Here is a 16,355-nt window from a genome sequence, read left to right as displayed (position 1 = left end):
CTCTTAGTAGTAGGTGTTCTCTGCTGTAAAGTATTTGTGGCACTTCAGATTTTAGCAGAAGGCAAATGAAAACCCACCTGTTCTGATGTATGGCTGCTTTCCCCCAGTGAAGCCTATTTGGCTTGATTTTGGTCTGCTTGCACAAGGAGATCTATAGTGGCTCACCTTAAACTATGCTGTGATTGTCTTGCAGCACAAGACTCTGAGTGCAGATTAGCCTCAGACACCCAGTTGACATTGGGCACAGTATACTTGGGACAGAACTGCTTAAAGGGTGGGTTCCTTGCAACTGGTATGTAGCATATAAATGCCACATTTAGGGCCGGTTTGCACAACCAAACAAACCACCGTGGGTTAAATAGGTGGCTTAATTTGATCGTGCAAACAGGGTCATTCAGTAGTTTGAACAGTAAACAAATTTAAAGGTATCTCACACACAGTCTCTCTCTTGAACTTCATACACATTTTATCAGAAAATGGGGTAATCCAGAATGGCTTTGAAGTCCTTTGAACATTTTGTTCCCATCTTTCCAAACTTCAAAGGCATTCCTTAAAAAGAGAGAGAGAGAGAGATGGTGTCAAAGGAGCTTTAGTAAAACTGGTGGTAACAATAAAAACGAATTAACCAGATAAGGTAAATGCAGGTTGTCAAAAACTCAACTAATGGCAGACAGTCTAGGGCCAAGGAGATCACAGGAGAAAGGAGGGGGCAAAATCCACAACATAGATTACAGCAGCTTTCCCCAACCTGGTTGCCTAGACTATAACTCATGCATCATCCCCATCCAGCAAGGAGAGGGAGGATCAAAGGTTTAGATCAGTCTGGAAGCATTGGAAGGCACACTTCACTCATTCATTTTCCCGTCCAAGGCTACATGGCAAACAGCCTCCCAGTAGCTATATCTCCATGACCTATCCATAACATTTAGAAATATTTACAATATGGACTCTTCAAATGGTTGATAGAGTTTCTGTGTCAGGAACACAGGTGTGTGAACTCCCAATGCAGTCAGGAGGCTATTGCAGTAAAGCCATGCCAGTTACCTTAACAGGAGTAGCTTCCATGTGGTGAAGCCAGCATGGTAGACCAGGTGTTAAGGGAACGGTGAGTGAATGAAGAGGGAGAAGCTTGCACTTGTCTACACAATTTGCTTGTGCCTCCGTAGGGAAGACCTGCCACATATTTTAAGAGAAATGGATTTTAAGTTGGGATGCTTCTGCTTTAATGAAAGGAAATCTGCTATGTGAACAATGTTTTACAAGCCATGTCTCCTCAGGACACAAAGAAGTCAGCAAGAGGAAGAAGCAGAAGCTGAGGGAGGAACAGAAGAAGAAGAAGTCGGCCAAGGCACCATATTAAAATGGACTCCGATGCCCTAAAACACTGACCCTTTGTTGTCGTACCATTTGACCCCACCCAGATTCCTGGTGCATATCTTTCTTATGGCTATTCTCACTTAGCAAGGGAGGTGACAACTCCTGATTAAAGTACACTAAACTTGCACTATTATGCCTGAGCACCACAGATTCGCTTGAGTTTCTGTAAGACACCCCAGTCAGAAACCTGCTCCATAGAAGTCATTTCCATTTAAATCAGTGGGTTTGACTTCCAAGTAGTGTGTTTAAGATCAGGATGTCTGATAATAAGCAGATTCTAGCTAGAAATATGTTGTATTTTTGAAGTTCGGAAAATGAAATGTTGTGGAACTTTTTGACCTCTTCCTTTCCTGGAGCTAGAGCTTCTTGTAGTCTAGTGTGTTTCTTCTAGGACTATGAAGTTGTAAACAATGTCTTTATTTTTTAAAATAACCATTTTGATCATGGACTATTCTGACTTTTTTTTAATAACCTAAATTGAACCGTAATATATTTCTCATTTAAATTTCCCTCTCAGGAGATCTGGATTTAAGTTTTAACTTTACCTTGAGTGTAACACCTGAACAAACTTGGTTTTCTGCATTTTCCCCAGTGGAAAAAGTGATTGACTTCCCTTGCTTAACACACACCATTATTTATGTACTTTGCATCTTGAATACCATCCTGTAATGATTGGAGAGAGAAGTTTTTCAATGAGCTGCTTTGTGAAATTGGTCTGTGTGAGTTTATTATGATCCCTTGAACTCTATCGAGCCAAAGTACAAATAACAGATGTACTTTGAAATAGTACCCTAGTTCCATTCGCTGGATATCATGAAGACGTTTTTGTGCTACATGCGAAGTAATGTTAGGGTAATAGCACCACATCTGGCCTGACAAATTTCACCTCCCTTTCCTAGGCAGCATTTTAAGCTACGTAGGCAAGGTGAAGTCTTGACTAGGATCTAGAATAGTTATTTTGTACAAGAGGTATACACAATATGTGTTGGTTCTTGTTTGGGCTAAAGTGGGGGATGAGTGCATGCGCATACTTGCTTAGGAAATTAAAGATTTGGATATAGCAAGATGACTTCATTCCCCCTTCATATAAATGTTTAATTTGCATGGTACGTCGCTTTCCTTAACCTCAAAACTAAATACTAAGTTGGAGCCCTTTGTTCCTTTAATTTCTCCCAAGCATGGCTACTGTAAGTAAGTTGCCTTCTTCCTGCTTAAAAGTTGTCAGCTGCTTTGGTCTCCTGTGAATGTTTGTGCTCCCAATAAATTATGTGATTCTTACTCTCCTTGGCACTGTTGGAAACCCAAATTTCCTGGAGAAATCTTTAATTAGTCTCTAATAATGTAGCTTAGGTCAGGAAGATAATGCAAGAGGATTTGGGGTACTTATTTGGAATCATCTTTAATGCTTGTATTATGAAAATATAATCTTATGCAACTCTTTGGGGTATTTAAGACACAATATATCTGAAGTAAGGTGCAGAACAATTTTTTGTTACATAGATACCACTGAATTGTGTCATGCAGTGTTACTAATATTTAAAGAAATAAAGTCAGTTCCCTTATTCCTTGGCTTCTTTTTAATATGAAAATCACAAAAATATTCCTGGCATCAGAAAATAAACTTCAGGGCACTAAGCCAAATGAAAGTTCTGTATACACAAAGTATTTTTTTTTTTATTTGGATAACAAGATGGTGTATGGTTTTAAGGTTCTGAGTAGAAAAGGGTGCATTAATTGGATTTGCTACTGAGGAAAGACCAAGAGACATGGGAAACTACTGTAGCTACAAAAACCAATAGCTAAAAGGACTGTTTAGTTTTGGCTGAAGATCAGAAGATTTCCAAGTTTTAGCATTCTAGCAGAGCATCCATCAAAACAATTGTGGGAGCGGAACATCTCACTGGTTTCAAATGAGAATTGGATAAATTATTGAAGGATATTTTATTTATTTAAGGGTACAAATTCCTATGGAAGTTTAGACAGAAAAAGTCCTACAACTCCCAGCTGTCTGGGGAATGCTGGGAGTTGTAGGATTTTTTTCTGTCTAAACATCCATAGGATTATGCCCTGAAGCACTTTTATCCCGCTCTTTAGCTGAAAAGGATCCCACAGTGATTTACAGTGATCAGCATTAAGATGTCCCTGCCCTTGGGCTTACAATCTAAAACACAAGATACACAAGGAAAAGGGGATCAGTTAGGGTGAAGGGAAAAAGAGTGCCGGCCCATAAGTTCTTGAAGTCAGTTTGTTATAATGATCAGCTGGGATGGAAACTTTATGTAGTCTGATGAAATGGCTGCTATTAGGTGACAGTTGGGGCCAAAGGTGATGGAATAGCCCTGCTTCTCTTTCCCTCTGCTCTGCAGCCTGATGGAGTGGCTGCTGCATATTATATTTATGCCACATAATTATAGCCTGCTTATTTTGTATCTCATGTTTTACTCATGGGATCAGTGTAATATCTGATTTCATATAGGATATGTAGGAGTAACTCATAAGCACATTTTGGAACTTCCCTGATGTCCAGATATTGTTACCCCTTCCATGAGCTCCCACAAATAGAAAACACACACACACAAAACTAACAATCAGTGAACACATAGACACTTTTTGCCCTTTTATATCCAAAATATTTTATACTATAGACATACAAAAAACTGAACAATAAATAAACCACAGAACATTTTTTAGAATCCACATACAATGTTCTTTGGCATCTTACTGATATTTTGTGCCCTAAAACATTAATCAAAAGCTATCATTTCAATATACTATTTCAAAAGAGAATGTTTTACTGGGCAATTTTTTTGTGATTGTTCAAAAAAATTTTTTGATGTAAAATATACTAAAACATCATTTTAGACCCTACCCTGATTTTTATGTTCCATGAGTTGCCAACATGAGTATGTTATTTGTATGGCCCACAAAATAAGTGAAGGAACATAATTATGTCTCCGTTCTCACTTAATGGGAGTCAAGAAATGATGACTCTTCGGGACATTGGAGATGGAAGCTAACCGGTCAGGGGAGTTTCAAATGTGCCAGGCTTGCATTAGACGGCTAATAGAGCTTCTTGGGGAAATTTGGGTAGGTCATGTTTGAGTTTTCTAGATCTTGGATTATATTGTTTACTTGTGCTAATGGTGCACTACGGTGGGAGATCAAATAGGTCAATCACTGCTTAAAAGAGATAACTTGCAGGAGTTCTGTCTTGATTATATGATCTAGCTCTCCTTTGATAGTCACTGGTCTGAGCTGTTAAATATAAATTACATACTATGTTCTTATGGATCAAATATGCACAATAAATGTTATTAGGGCATGCACATTTTAAACCACTGTCAAACCTGTATATTCAATTAATACAAAACACTGATAATTATTCAAACTGAAACACCGAAGGCATCACGATCACTGTAAGTTGGGGTGGGGGAACATGGAGCCAGTGTAGTGTAGTGGTGAGAGTGACGGACTGGGAGCCGGGAGATCCGGGTTCTAGTCCCCACTTGGCCATGGAAGCTCACTGGGTGACTTTGGGCCAGTCACAGACTCTCAGCCCAACCTACCTCACAGGGTTGTTGTTGTGAGGATACAACGGTGAGGAGGAGGATAATGTAAGCCACCTTGAGTTCCTTGCGAGAGGGAGAAAGGCGGGGTATAAATGCAATAAATAAATAAATGGCTGCTATTTTATTTTTTATAAATAAATAAATAAATAAATAAATATGGGGAACAATTAACGTGCTGCTTGTAACAGCCACTGGGGGAGACAGGTGGGCAGCAGCCTGGTGAAACAGCGGAATGGGTGATGCAACTGCCACACCCTCTCCCCCTATTCAGGGCTTCTGAAGGGACAGGCAGCATCTCCAGGTTGACCTTTAGTGGCATGTCTTGGACATGCTCCACTGTTGAAGCGATAAGGCTAGGAAATTGAGGTTGTTTCCTTAGATTTCATGGCCAACTTTCTTTGAGGTTGTGAAAAGCATGTACCTGCCTCCCTGCCTGCTAGAAGCCACCCTCTCCTCACCCTCCCATGCCTGTTCTGTTTAGAAAAGACCACATTGGCACACTTCCTTCGATTGGCAACATGCTGTCCAATGATGCTGAACAAGAGTCTCTCTTCCCAGCTGATGTCTGTGTTCTAACCCCTATTTGCTGTCTGGAGATTCAAATCAATAGTTTTGCCATTTCCTATTAACAAAAGGTAAGTTAAAAAGAAAACACCTCGGAAATACTTCTGACAAGCCTGCTTGTACAGCTGACTAAGAAGACCGACAGTTCTCGTCAAGTGCTGACTAGCAGGTATGACTTGCTCTTGCCAAATTCTGTTTTGTTATGTAGAATAATACACTTCAAGGAAGTCCCTTGCAAAACTTGAACAAACCAAGGAATCCAGGCCCCACAGTATTTGGTGGCCAGTGGCAAGATTCTTGGCAAATTTTAAACTAGAGATTTTATCTTGGAGTTATTCAAGTCTACATTGCAAAGGGCATATTTATGAGCATTCATTTCAGTTAGCTCTCAGTACCTCAAGCACTATAGTAATGTCATCAGCACAAATCAAATTATCTTCCCTTTTCCCCTTTTGTTAAGCAACATCCCTTTGGAATACATAGTACGTAGGTACATTTTATACAGATACATTTTATTGTCAATAATCGCCACCAGGACCAGTGAGCAAAAACATAGATGCCCAGCTTCTGAGTAATTGTATATGGTCTGAAATATAGGAAGTATGTGGTGGGGTATGGGGTGCAACAACAGTAATAACTCTTAATGGTGCCCCATTGATCCAGTTGATGGAAAGGAAGAGGGTGGGCGACTTTATACCTGGGTTTTGAGGAACCTTGAACTTCTGAAAAGGATTCTCAACCCAGAATTATTTTGGAATCCCTAGTTTGTTACATTAAGTTTCTTCTGACACAAGCAATAGGATGTGAAAAAACAGGCAAGTGAATCGGGCTAAGATCATGACTTGTGAAAGTGAAGAAGGGACAGGTGTTTCCAGTTGCCAACACTATTATTTCTACCTGGATCACATTAGTGGAAACTTCCTGCAATATTTTAATGAGCATGCCTTTCCTACCTGTGATGTAAAAGGTAAAGGTGTCCCCAACCAGTCGTGTCCGACTCTAGGGTGCGGTGCTCATCCCCGTGAGTGGAATGCTAAAATGGAAAATCACCTGAGAATGAGTCAATACTTCAAAGTTCAGCTGGGTATCAAGCCAAAGAGAACTCTCCCTTCTGTAATGTCAGAGCTGAACCATAGTCATGCAGTCTTACATACACTTTTTTGAAACTTGCATGATTCTGCATAGCCTCTATCATCACATCCTGCTAAAAAAAATTGTTACATTTTTAGCTCGCCTTTTTGTCCCCAGCTGGGACCAACCAGTAAAATCACATTATTTAAAGCAGCATTAAAAGAACAGCAGACTAAAATTAATCCAACTCAATGCCTAAAAATTTGAATGTCAGAGACGACTATGTGTTTGTACCAGATTGTACCAGATTAGGCTAGTCAAAATCTGACCAAAACATGCTGAATTCTGGTTTCTGGAACAGAGTAGAATGAATACATGTAAAAAGGGCCTCTCTACTTGACGGTATGGTGAGTTCTTACAGTAAATGCATATTATTGTCTCTGGGTTCGGGTTAGATTGTTTAAACATACACCCAATCTGGGCTGAAAGACAGGTGTGTCTTTTTTCATTTGACTTCGATTTCTTATGATATTCTGGCCAGGATCCACAAAAACTGAGACTAGTTGCATGAGCCTAAGGTGCAAAGCCAACCTAATACTAAACTGGGCTCCAAGCCAAGAGCTTCTTCAGCACCCTCCTCCATTTCTTCAATATCTGAATGCCTTATTTTGTATTGCATTTCTAGCCCAGTTCACCATTTTGATACACAACTTGAATGCATCATTTATCCCTGGCAAATAAGGTGATAACGCTGCACGCCTGGATCTGATCACAATTGCTCACACACATACCGTTTGCTGAATGGGCGCTGATGTTGTAACTTCCATTTAATAAAAAAAAAAACACTTAACACAGCGCTGACCCCATTGGTCAGTACTGTCAGTTTTCCAAATGAAAATAAGCGGTAGTATTTTTGATCCAGCTGTTGGGTAGTAGCTCTTAAATGGCTGAGTAGGTATCCCTTAAATGGTTTGGGACCTAGTTACCTAAAGGACCAACTTTATCAGCCTGCGCACACTTTGAGATCTCCATCAGATGAGTTCTTACAGTAAATGCATATTATTGTCTCTGGGTTCGGGTTAGATTGTTTAAACATACACCCAATCTGGGCTGAAAGACAGGTGTGTCTTTTTTCATTTGACTTCGATTTCTTATGATATTCTGGCCAGGATCCACAAAAACTGAGACTAGTTGCATGAGCCTAAGGTGCAAAGCCAACCTAATACTAAACTGGGCTCCAAGCCAAGAGCTTCTTCAGCACCCTCCTCCATTTCTTCAATATCTGAATGCCTTATTTTGTATTGCATTTCTAGCCCAGTTCACCATTTTGATACACAACTTGAATGCATCATTTATCCCTGGCAAATAAGGTGATAACGCTGCACGCCTGGATCTGATCACAATTGCTCACACACATACCGTTTGCTGAATGGGCGCTGATGTTGTAACTTCCATTTAATAAAAAAAAACACTTAACACAGCGCTGACCCCATTGGTCAGTACTGTCAGTTTTCCAAATGAAAATAAGCGGTAGTATTTTTGATCCAGCTGTTGGGTAGTAGCTCTTAAATGGCTGAGTAGGTATCCCTTAAATGGTTTGGGACCTAGTTACCTAAAGGACCAACTTTATCAGCCTGCGCACACTTTGAGATCTCCATCAGAAGCCCTATTTACATGCCCATCTGTAAGAAGAACTGCTTTGTCATGCACAATGGAGAGGGCATTTTCAGCAGTGGCCCCTCATTGGTGGACTGCTGTGCCAATGGGTTACATCAGGCCTCCTCTCCGCAGGCCTTTAAAACTGTCCTAAAGATTTCTTTGTTTTCTATTGCTTTCTACAAAGGTTTTATTGGGTTGCTAGATACGTGATGTGGTTTCATCCATATTTATTTATTGGATTTTAATGTTTTTACTGACTTAGATGTTTTTAGTGTTATTGCTGTGGTGGTGGTAGTAGTTATTATTAATGCATCACTTCCCACTGCAAAAAGCAGTACTGAAGTGTCTTATACAAATAAAGAAATCCATAATTAATATAACAGAACAGCCAAAATCAATATAAGCCATAATTAGCACAATAATACACATATAAATAAACACCATAAAAACATAATCTAAAAATAATACGGTACAAAAACTGTTCATCTGCAATATACAAAAATCTTTCCCCTCTAATAATTTAAATTATTAATTTTAGTATTGTTTTAAAATATATGTTGTTTATATTGTATATATGTTTGATGCCACCTAGGGAGGGTTTTTACCCTGAAAGACAGTCTACAAACATTTAAAATAAATAAGAGAGCCTGCGATAGGCCCTCCCCAAGTCGGCCCTGCTAAGTTCGCCGGGGGTGAGTGGGGGTTGACTTATTTTTCTCAAACAGCAATCCTACACCACACATCAGGCTGCATGAAAAATTGCTTTTGAAGCCAAGGAGAAGCTGCCTTTTTTTTTTTTTCCTATATTGTCCTTTCTAACTGTGTCTGGGTATGGGATCAGGTGGAGAAATGTAACATGCAAATTGCTGGCAGACGGACACTGCTCCAATTTCTATGATTGCAGCACTTGAGGAAAAATAAATAGTAATGATGTTGATGATGATGCAGGGTCTATCTGGGTAGTGAAAGCTGCTTTCCAGGTCACACGTGCTTATCTGTGTGAGATTCTGTACCCAAGGACAATTAGGAGGGATCATAAAGAAAGACCTTGCATATAGTTCTGCATATGCGAACCAGCCGTGAGTGTCTTTCAGATGTTTTATAACAGCATATATGTTTTGGCTGCATTATTATGGTCTGTAGTCACTATTAGACTAAGGGTGAGTTGTGATGCCTGCAGATTCCCCAATTCGTTCCAGCCACCATGTTAGGAAAATCTGCCGTGATTAAAAGATTTTTGAGTAAATGCGCCCCCATGTGGTGAATACACACAACACAGAAAGATATGGAGAGAATCTTTACCAGAATTGGTATGGAAAAGAGGGACAGCTTAAAAATCCAGATTCTTCATTATGTTTCCAAAATACAATTCTACCAATATTGTTTCTTGAAAGCAGTAAATGTAGCAAAGAGAGCTGACTTTGCTGCTGTTTTGAGTCTTTCACAAACTTGTAAAACACACCTCTTTCTAGTGCAGTGTTTCCAGGGTTTTCATAAATGGAGGGAGCGCTGGTTTTTTTCTTTCTTTCTTAGATTAAAGTGGAGGCATGCACTATGCTTCCCCCCAAAAGGTACATTTCTGTGTAGTTTTACAATAAATGCAAAGATTTAATGTCAATATTTTTTCCAAAGTAGTAAAATATAACAGTACATTTTTTTCAAAACAAAAATGTCTGTATAATTTTTTTTAATTAACGTATGAACTTGATGACAGAATAACTGCTATCATACTTATGAAATGCTGGTTTACCTTCATGCCAGGACTTTTGGTACACACATCACTCTTCAGACTAATACCTACACCACACTTCTGTTTGGTTCTGTAACAGGAGGCACTGTTTTCTTCTAAACAGGTGTATCATGTCCCCTTTTTCTTACACCACTGAAGCACATGAGCTAAAGCATAAGACTGCATGCTAGTGTGCAATCAGAAGTGTTTGAAAGAGAAATAATCATTATGGCTACTTTTGCAATTAACTGCCACCCCTGAAGCAACCCAGATCCAAGACTTTGAGTGGTGAATCTGCCACCATATTCATGTTTTGAACAGGCATACACATTTCTAAACATAAATCAAGTCCAGGAATAATGACTTTTTCTGTGTCCAGGAAAAGCTGGCTGTACAGAATCCTGACTGGCCCTTTTGATCATCAGAAAGTCATCTCCTACCACTCCCTATGTGGCTGTGCAGAGCACTGATTGATAATGGCTCTTGTAGGAATCAAAAAAACACATTGCCCACCCTCCTTGCCCAGAGCAAATGCTTCAATATTTTAAAAAGAAATTTTATCCCCCTTTTAAGGTGTAAACAAAACATTTAAATGGATAAAACAGGTCATGGAAAGGGATTTTTTTTAAGCCATAGTTCAACACAAGGGATTCCTTTTTTAAATTGATTTGATCTCCTTAACTGCACCCCTAATTTCAATGTATTTTTTCCACTGGTTTCTCTTTCTTGTTTTTGTTTGTTTTTCAATAGTAAAGTATGAACAACAATATTACACAATACTAATTATAGTTTACTCATTATGACTTTCCACAGTCATGAGATTATCAATTTATTCATTGATCGATCAGTATTACTAAATCCTTAATACGCTCCTACCCAAGCCTGATTACTTCCCTTAAGTTCTCAGATGGCACTCTGCAAATCATATTCGTTAAAAACAATATCAAATGAGACTGAAACATGGTGACATTCTCATTCCTTTTTCCAATATGAAGGTCCAAACAGTATTTATTACATTTCTATTTAAATCCTTGTCCTGTTTTGAACAATAACTCATCCATAATTTTGATTTCTATTCCTATCTGCAGATTTCTCTTTCTGTTTGATCTCTGCTTTTTATGCATTTAAGAGCTGAATAGTATAAAAACACACACACTCACGTATAATTTTAATAACACAACACTGAGTATGTACATTACAGGGCTCAGGTTAGATTTCTCCATACTGCTGTCGTTTTGATTAGCTGGCACAAATATATTTCCCCTGTTATCTTGGAAGGGGAAACTCTGCTTCTTGGCAGGGTAAAAGGAGTGGCATTCACCCAATCTTGTTTGTACTGGCAGCAAATAAAACAAACTGGAATGGAAGTTTATAAAAAAAACACCTGTTCTTGCTTTTTGAGTTTTGCTCCAAATGTCCCAGGCCATATGCTACCTCTGTCCATTCTTCACGTGTGTTTAAGTTCCACAGCTCTCTTTAAAAGACTGGGCCAACTTTGCAAAACTCAAAAGGATAAAAATTGGCTCAAGATCTTGGGATCCATCTGAAAATCCAGACGGAAGAGGGCAAAGTTTACCAGAGAAGTTTTCCATCACAACTGCTGTTGCCTACAATGCTAAAAGGCAGGCAGAACTGAGGCATCTTCCCCCAAATGCCCAAGGAATTTATATAGAGGTTAAAAAAAATCCAAGGCTCTTCCCTTCACAGCTAGCCTGGTTTAGTGGAGACAATGGATGGTCTGACTGTGGCTATTCATTCCTGAGGGTGGGGGATTAAACTTTTAAAATTTTGCATGGCTTTTCGTTCATAAGGGGAAAGGAGCAACAACAGCCAGGAACATAACATAAGGCGGGGGGAGAGAACAAATACTGACACAAGTTTTGTAAATGAAGGGAATCATGTAGGGCAGGGAAAGGAGGACATGGGAGGGAGGGAGGGCATGGGAGGGAGGGATGTAGGGAGTGAAGGAGCAGACTGACTATGTCATTTCCTCCTCTTGCTTCTAATATCCATCTACCTCAGAGAGGCATTTAACCACCTGGGGTCCCAATCTGGCCCTCCGGGGTTCCCCGAATAGCCACACACCCTTTCCTGCAACCACCAATCAAGGTGTGCCCCCAGACTACACACCTGATCTTTCAGGGGAGTGTGACCCTCTCGGAAAAGGTTGTCTGCCCAACTCCTGGACCCTAGAACTGCCCATCCACTGGACTTCTATCTTGTCAGAATTCAGCGCAGGCTTATTGCCCTCGTGGAAGCAGAGCCTCTCAATGCAGTCCCAGATCAGGACACATCCCCCAATCTATGACTTCGAGTCATCAGAGGGAGGTCAACCCCGTCCAACATCAGCTGTACTCCAGGGGTGTACAACCTTTTTTGGGGTTAGGGACCATATTGGGTGACCTGTTGAGAGCTGCATGAGAAAAGGGCATGTCCCGAGCAAAAGTAGTGTGACCAGAGCCAAAATGGGGCTTTCCCACCCCACGCTATTCATTTTGTGTCATAAGTTTTATATTTCATATCATTCCTTTTTTCATCCCATTCCCATCCCATCCAGTTCATAAGGTGCAGCCCACATCCCATCCCATCTGTTTTGTATAGTACCTCTGTATTTTCTCTCTTACCAGCAGTTTATTATCAGGAACAGTGTGGTGGGGGGTAGGAGGGATGAAAGAAAGATCTATCTTCATCTTTGTCAGAGGCCAAGCCATATCTGGTAAGCTCAATCAGCTTTCAAAAGTTCCTCCCCCTCAGCGTCTTTTCTTTTCATGTGCCCTTTCTGGATGAGGTGCATGTGCGCCATGCGTTTTCCACCCCGCTACACAACTACTCCAGATTCAAAGCACTCTGTCAGCCCACAGTGCTTCTGCCTTATCTAAATTAAGTTACAGCTTGTTCCCCCACCCACTGTGTGCCTCCTCACAACTGCTGTCAACCTGATAAGTAGGATTTTCTTGGTTTTTCAGTGAAGTGACAGCCCTCCCCAACAGAGGGGAAATGGCAAGTGTCCGAGTGTAGGGACTTAGTTAAATCTGTTCTGTCTGTGTTTTGCAGATTGCCTGGTGTCTTTTGTTCCAGTGTCTGCTCATTGACGTGATTTGATTTTTTTTAGGGATGCACATGAATTTTTGTTCCTGCTTGCAAATGTGCACTTGTGCAAATGTGCATTAGTGCCAGTGTGCATTTGCGCAAATCCACTGCATCAGGAGAGGCCAGTCCACTGCAGAATCCACAAAGTGGATTCATAGAAATCTGAACTAATTGGAATCCATTGCAGATTTCTCCAAAATCCCTGTCTGTGTGCACAGGTGTTTATGTATGAAGGGGTGGACTTTCCTTGCTGGGGAGTTTTCTGCCTGTAGGAATGCCTGTTTGCCTGATACTCTGCTTCTGCATTGTAAATAAAGGACATTTTACAAAGGTACCTTAAGTTTCCACAGCTCTCCCATCTGAAGGAAATTACACCACCTAGCAGAGCTTCTCCTGAAACTTCTCACTGTCCAGGGAATGGGGAGCCTGTAACAGTATTGCCTAGCAACTGCTGGATTCCACCTCTCTCCTGCAGACCCATAGAACAGGGGCGCAGAACTTCAAGTGTGGGGGCCAAATCCGGCCCACCTGGGGTCCCATCCAGGGTTTCCCAGATGGCCATGCCTCCTCTTCCCTTGGCCCCACCCCCTTTCCCCAACCACCAATTGTTTGGTGGCTTCCCAGTTTTTGTGCAGTTTTTTCCCCAATTCTAAAAGGTTGAAATGGTTCTTCTAATGCTTAGTTATTGCCAGTAAGAGCTCTACACTTCAATAGGGTGGTATTTTGGTCCAGCCCACTGCTGGAATGCAGCCCCTGAGAGCTTCTCCAAAATGGAATTTGGCCCCTGGGCTGAAAGGGGTTCTGCACCCCTGGCATAGAAGAAAGGAAGCCACCTATACCAGGTCAAAATATTTGTCTATCATGCCCACTATTATCTCCTCTGAATGAGAGTGGTTCTCTAGGGTCTCTGGATGTGGGTCTCTCACACCATCTGCTACCCAATCCTTTAACTGGAGATGCAGGGATTGAATCTGGGACTGTATGTATGCAAAGCATGTGCTTTAACCACTGAACCATACTCCCTCCCCAGAACAGTTCCAAGACCACCCATAGGAATTGCTATGGCCACCTATCTTGGATAAACATCCTAAAGCTGGGACCCAATCCTAAAACACATGTCCTCGGGCCCAGGATTTCTATGAGCGTCTTAGTGCTATCATGACGTGATGTTACAATATGCTAGAGAAAGCTAGGCAAGAGTTATGTGCCATCCAAACATTTGAGAACAACCTTCAATATATAACATACTTGCAAGCCAAAAACAAAACAAAATTAAACATAAGTTATCTGGTCCTTTCATATTTTGAACTATTCGTTAAGGGTAGACAACTAAGCAAGGCCTCTTTTACAATAAAAAAACCCTCTTATAATCAGAATTAAACAGAATGATTAAAAATTCAGTTCCTCTGCTGCACTTAATGCCCATATTCTCTCTTTGTCAATTAATAATGCAAAGTGCACCCCCCTGATGATAAGGCATAGACTGCTGCTCTCTCTGAAATCGCATTTCTGGGTGATAAGCTGCACCAACTAGAAATTGGAGCCAGACACAGAAATGAGGGACTTTACCAACATAAAAATGGAATCACTCGGGTATGAGATGTCAAATCTCATGACGATGTGGGAAAGAAGATGGTGCCAGCAACTTGGCACCTGATTTCTGCTAATATTGTATTTGGCTTTAAGAACAAGACCTTAGCTTTGTTAGTAGGACACAGTCATAGGTTGTTCCCTTGTTAGGAGTGTTTCTGAGTGCAGGGAGTGGGATAGCAGTTCAGATTCTGAAGGAGAACTGCTAGACATGGGGGAGTGTTTTCCCAGGCTAGTCCAGATATGAGTAGGCCAGCTTCCCAGGTTACAAACATCCAGCTGGCTGAGAAGGAGGGTCCCTCTTCACACACACACACACACACACCCCGTGAGAGGCAGCAAACAGGAGGAGGTGGAGTCTGGGGAGTATGACCTAATAGATGCCAGAAGCAGGCGCAGAGCAAAGAGAGAGAAGGCTGGGGTGGAACTTAGATGGTCTACCCGACTGGCCTTGCATGAAAAGCTGTGCTTAGAGGCCTCAAGGGAAGAGAGGAACCTCCCCACCTTAAGTTAGGCTAGTCAGACCGCCTCCCTCTTCAAACAGTGGGCAACTCTCCTAACTTCCTTTTGAATCCCCTGAAGGCATTCCTTTGTAGACTGAGAGTCACTGAAAATTTGCATCTGTATGACCCTGTGAAGTAATGGATTAAAAGCTGTAGACTGAAGCCTCTCATCTGTGTTTGTTTGGGCTTAGAAGTTAAGTGGGGACTAAAGGAATCCTGACACTTGTACTGGTGAAGGGAACTGTTGTGTTGAATTTGTGCAGTAGACCGAGGCCCCTTTTTACATGTACCTGGGCTTTCAGAGTCTGTAATAGCTGCTTCTTGGGGATAATTTAAGGCATAGCCAGTGATGGTGAAATTCCAGTTAATTGCTTTAACTATTCTCTCAAGTAATCTGAGACATTAATAGGGCTGGCAGCAGATGTTACGAGGTGGAGAGTGGCAATGAAATACTGGAAGACAGAGCTGTGTGTGTCATGGCACGGCCCCCCGCCAAGCTAACCTGCTGCCCTCCGGTGAGGTGTAGGGTGCTCTCCCATCACCAGTGTTGAAGGAAGATTCATCTGCCAGTCTGGTTGGCTTTTGTACATGGATGGGAGGGCAGGCACCACCATCACGTCCTTCACCTCAGGCAGCAAAATGGTAGATCACCACAGTCTGGAAAACCTTTAAGACAATGGAGTCATAGGAACAGCCCTGTTGTAACAGATCAAAGGGCTCCCGTGGCCTTCTTCCGCACCCCTTGCTGTTGCTGAATTTGGTGCTCTTGCGGCAGCAAAAAAAAGGCCCACCACTTTGCAAGAAAACAAGGTGTGTGGGGAACACACGTCTGGTCTAGAAGCAGAATTGTGCTCCCAGAAGCTTGCATGCTTCGTTTTCTTGCAAGATCACTGCTTTTTTGCAGCTGCAACAAATTCAGTGGCCAATTCAACAGCAGCAGGGGAGGGGTGCAGCCTCTGGTGAGTTCTAGAATGGGAACGATGCAGTCCCCTGGCCCTCAGATGTGTCCCACCTCTGGGCTATCTAGTCCAGCACTCTGCTTCCACCAGCGCTCAGCCAGATACTTCCAAGAACACATTGAAAGCAAAAGTCCGCGTGCAGGGAGGTTCCAGTCTGGAGGGATGGCTCTGAGGGCTCTTTGAGCAGACCAGGCAGAAGTCACAGGGTGCTGGACAGGATAGAAGAAGAGTTTGGCTTCCATGT

At 41.6% G+C, this 16,355-nt stretch overlaps 1 protein-coding gene across 2 annotated transcripts in view; it reads left to right on the top strand.

The window, feature by feature from the left end:
• The window catches only part of DNAJB6 (DnaJ heat shock protein family (Hsp40) member B6), a 90,124-nt gene extending 87,185 nt beyond the window's left edge, over positions 1–2,939 (top strand). For both annotated transcript variants that reach the window (XM_084859294.1, XM_084859293.1), the window contains one exon: positions 1,278–2,939. In XM_084859294.1, the coding sequence (XP_084715420.1) occupies positions 1,278–1,360 (83 nt within the window). In that variant the 3' untranslated portion in view covers positions 1,361–2,939. The remainder of the gene's footprint in view (positions 1–1,277) is intronic.
• Positions 2,940–16,355: the final 13,416 nt, after the last annotated feature.

Source organism: Heloderma suspectum, chromosome 5 (assembly GCF_057233095.1).
Source record: "Heloderma suspectum isolate Gila_16-S chromosome 5, 16-S_ref, whole genome shotgun sequence".
NCBI lineage: Eukaryota > Metazoa > Chordata > Lepidosauria > Squamata > Helodermatidae > Heloderma > Heloderma suspectum.
This window is presented reverse-complemented; position numbering and strand designations above follow the sequence as displayed.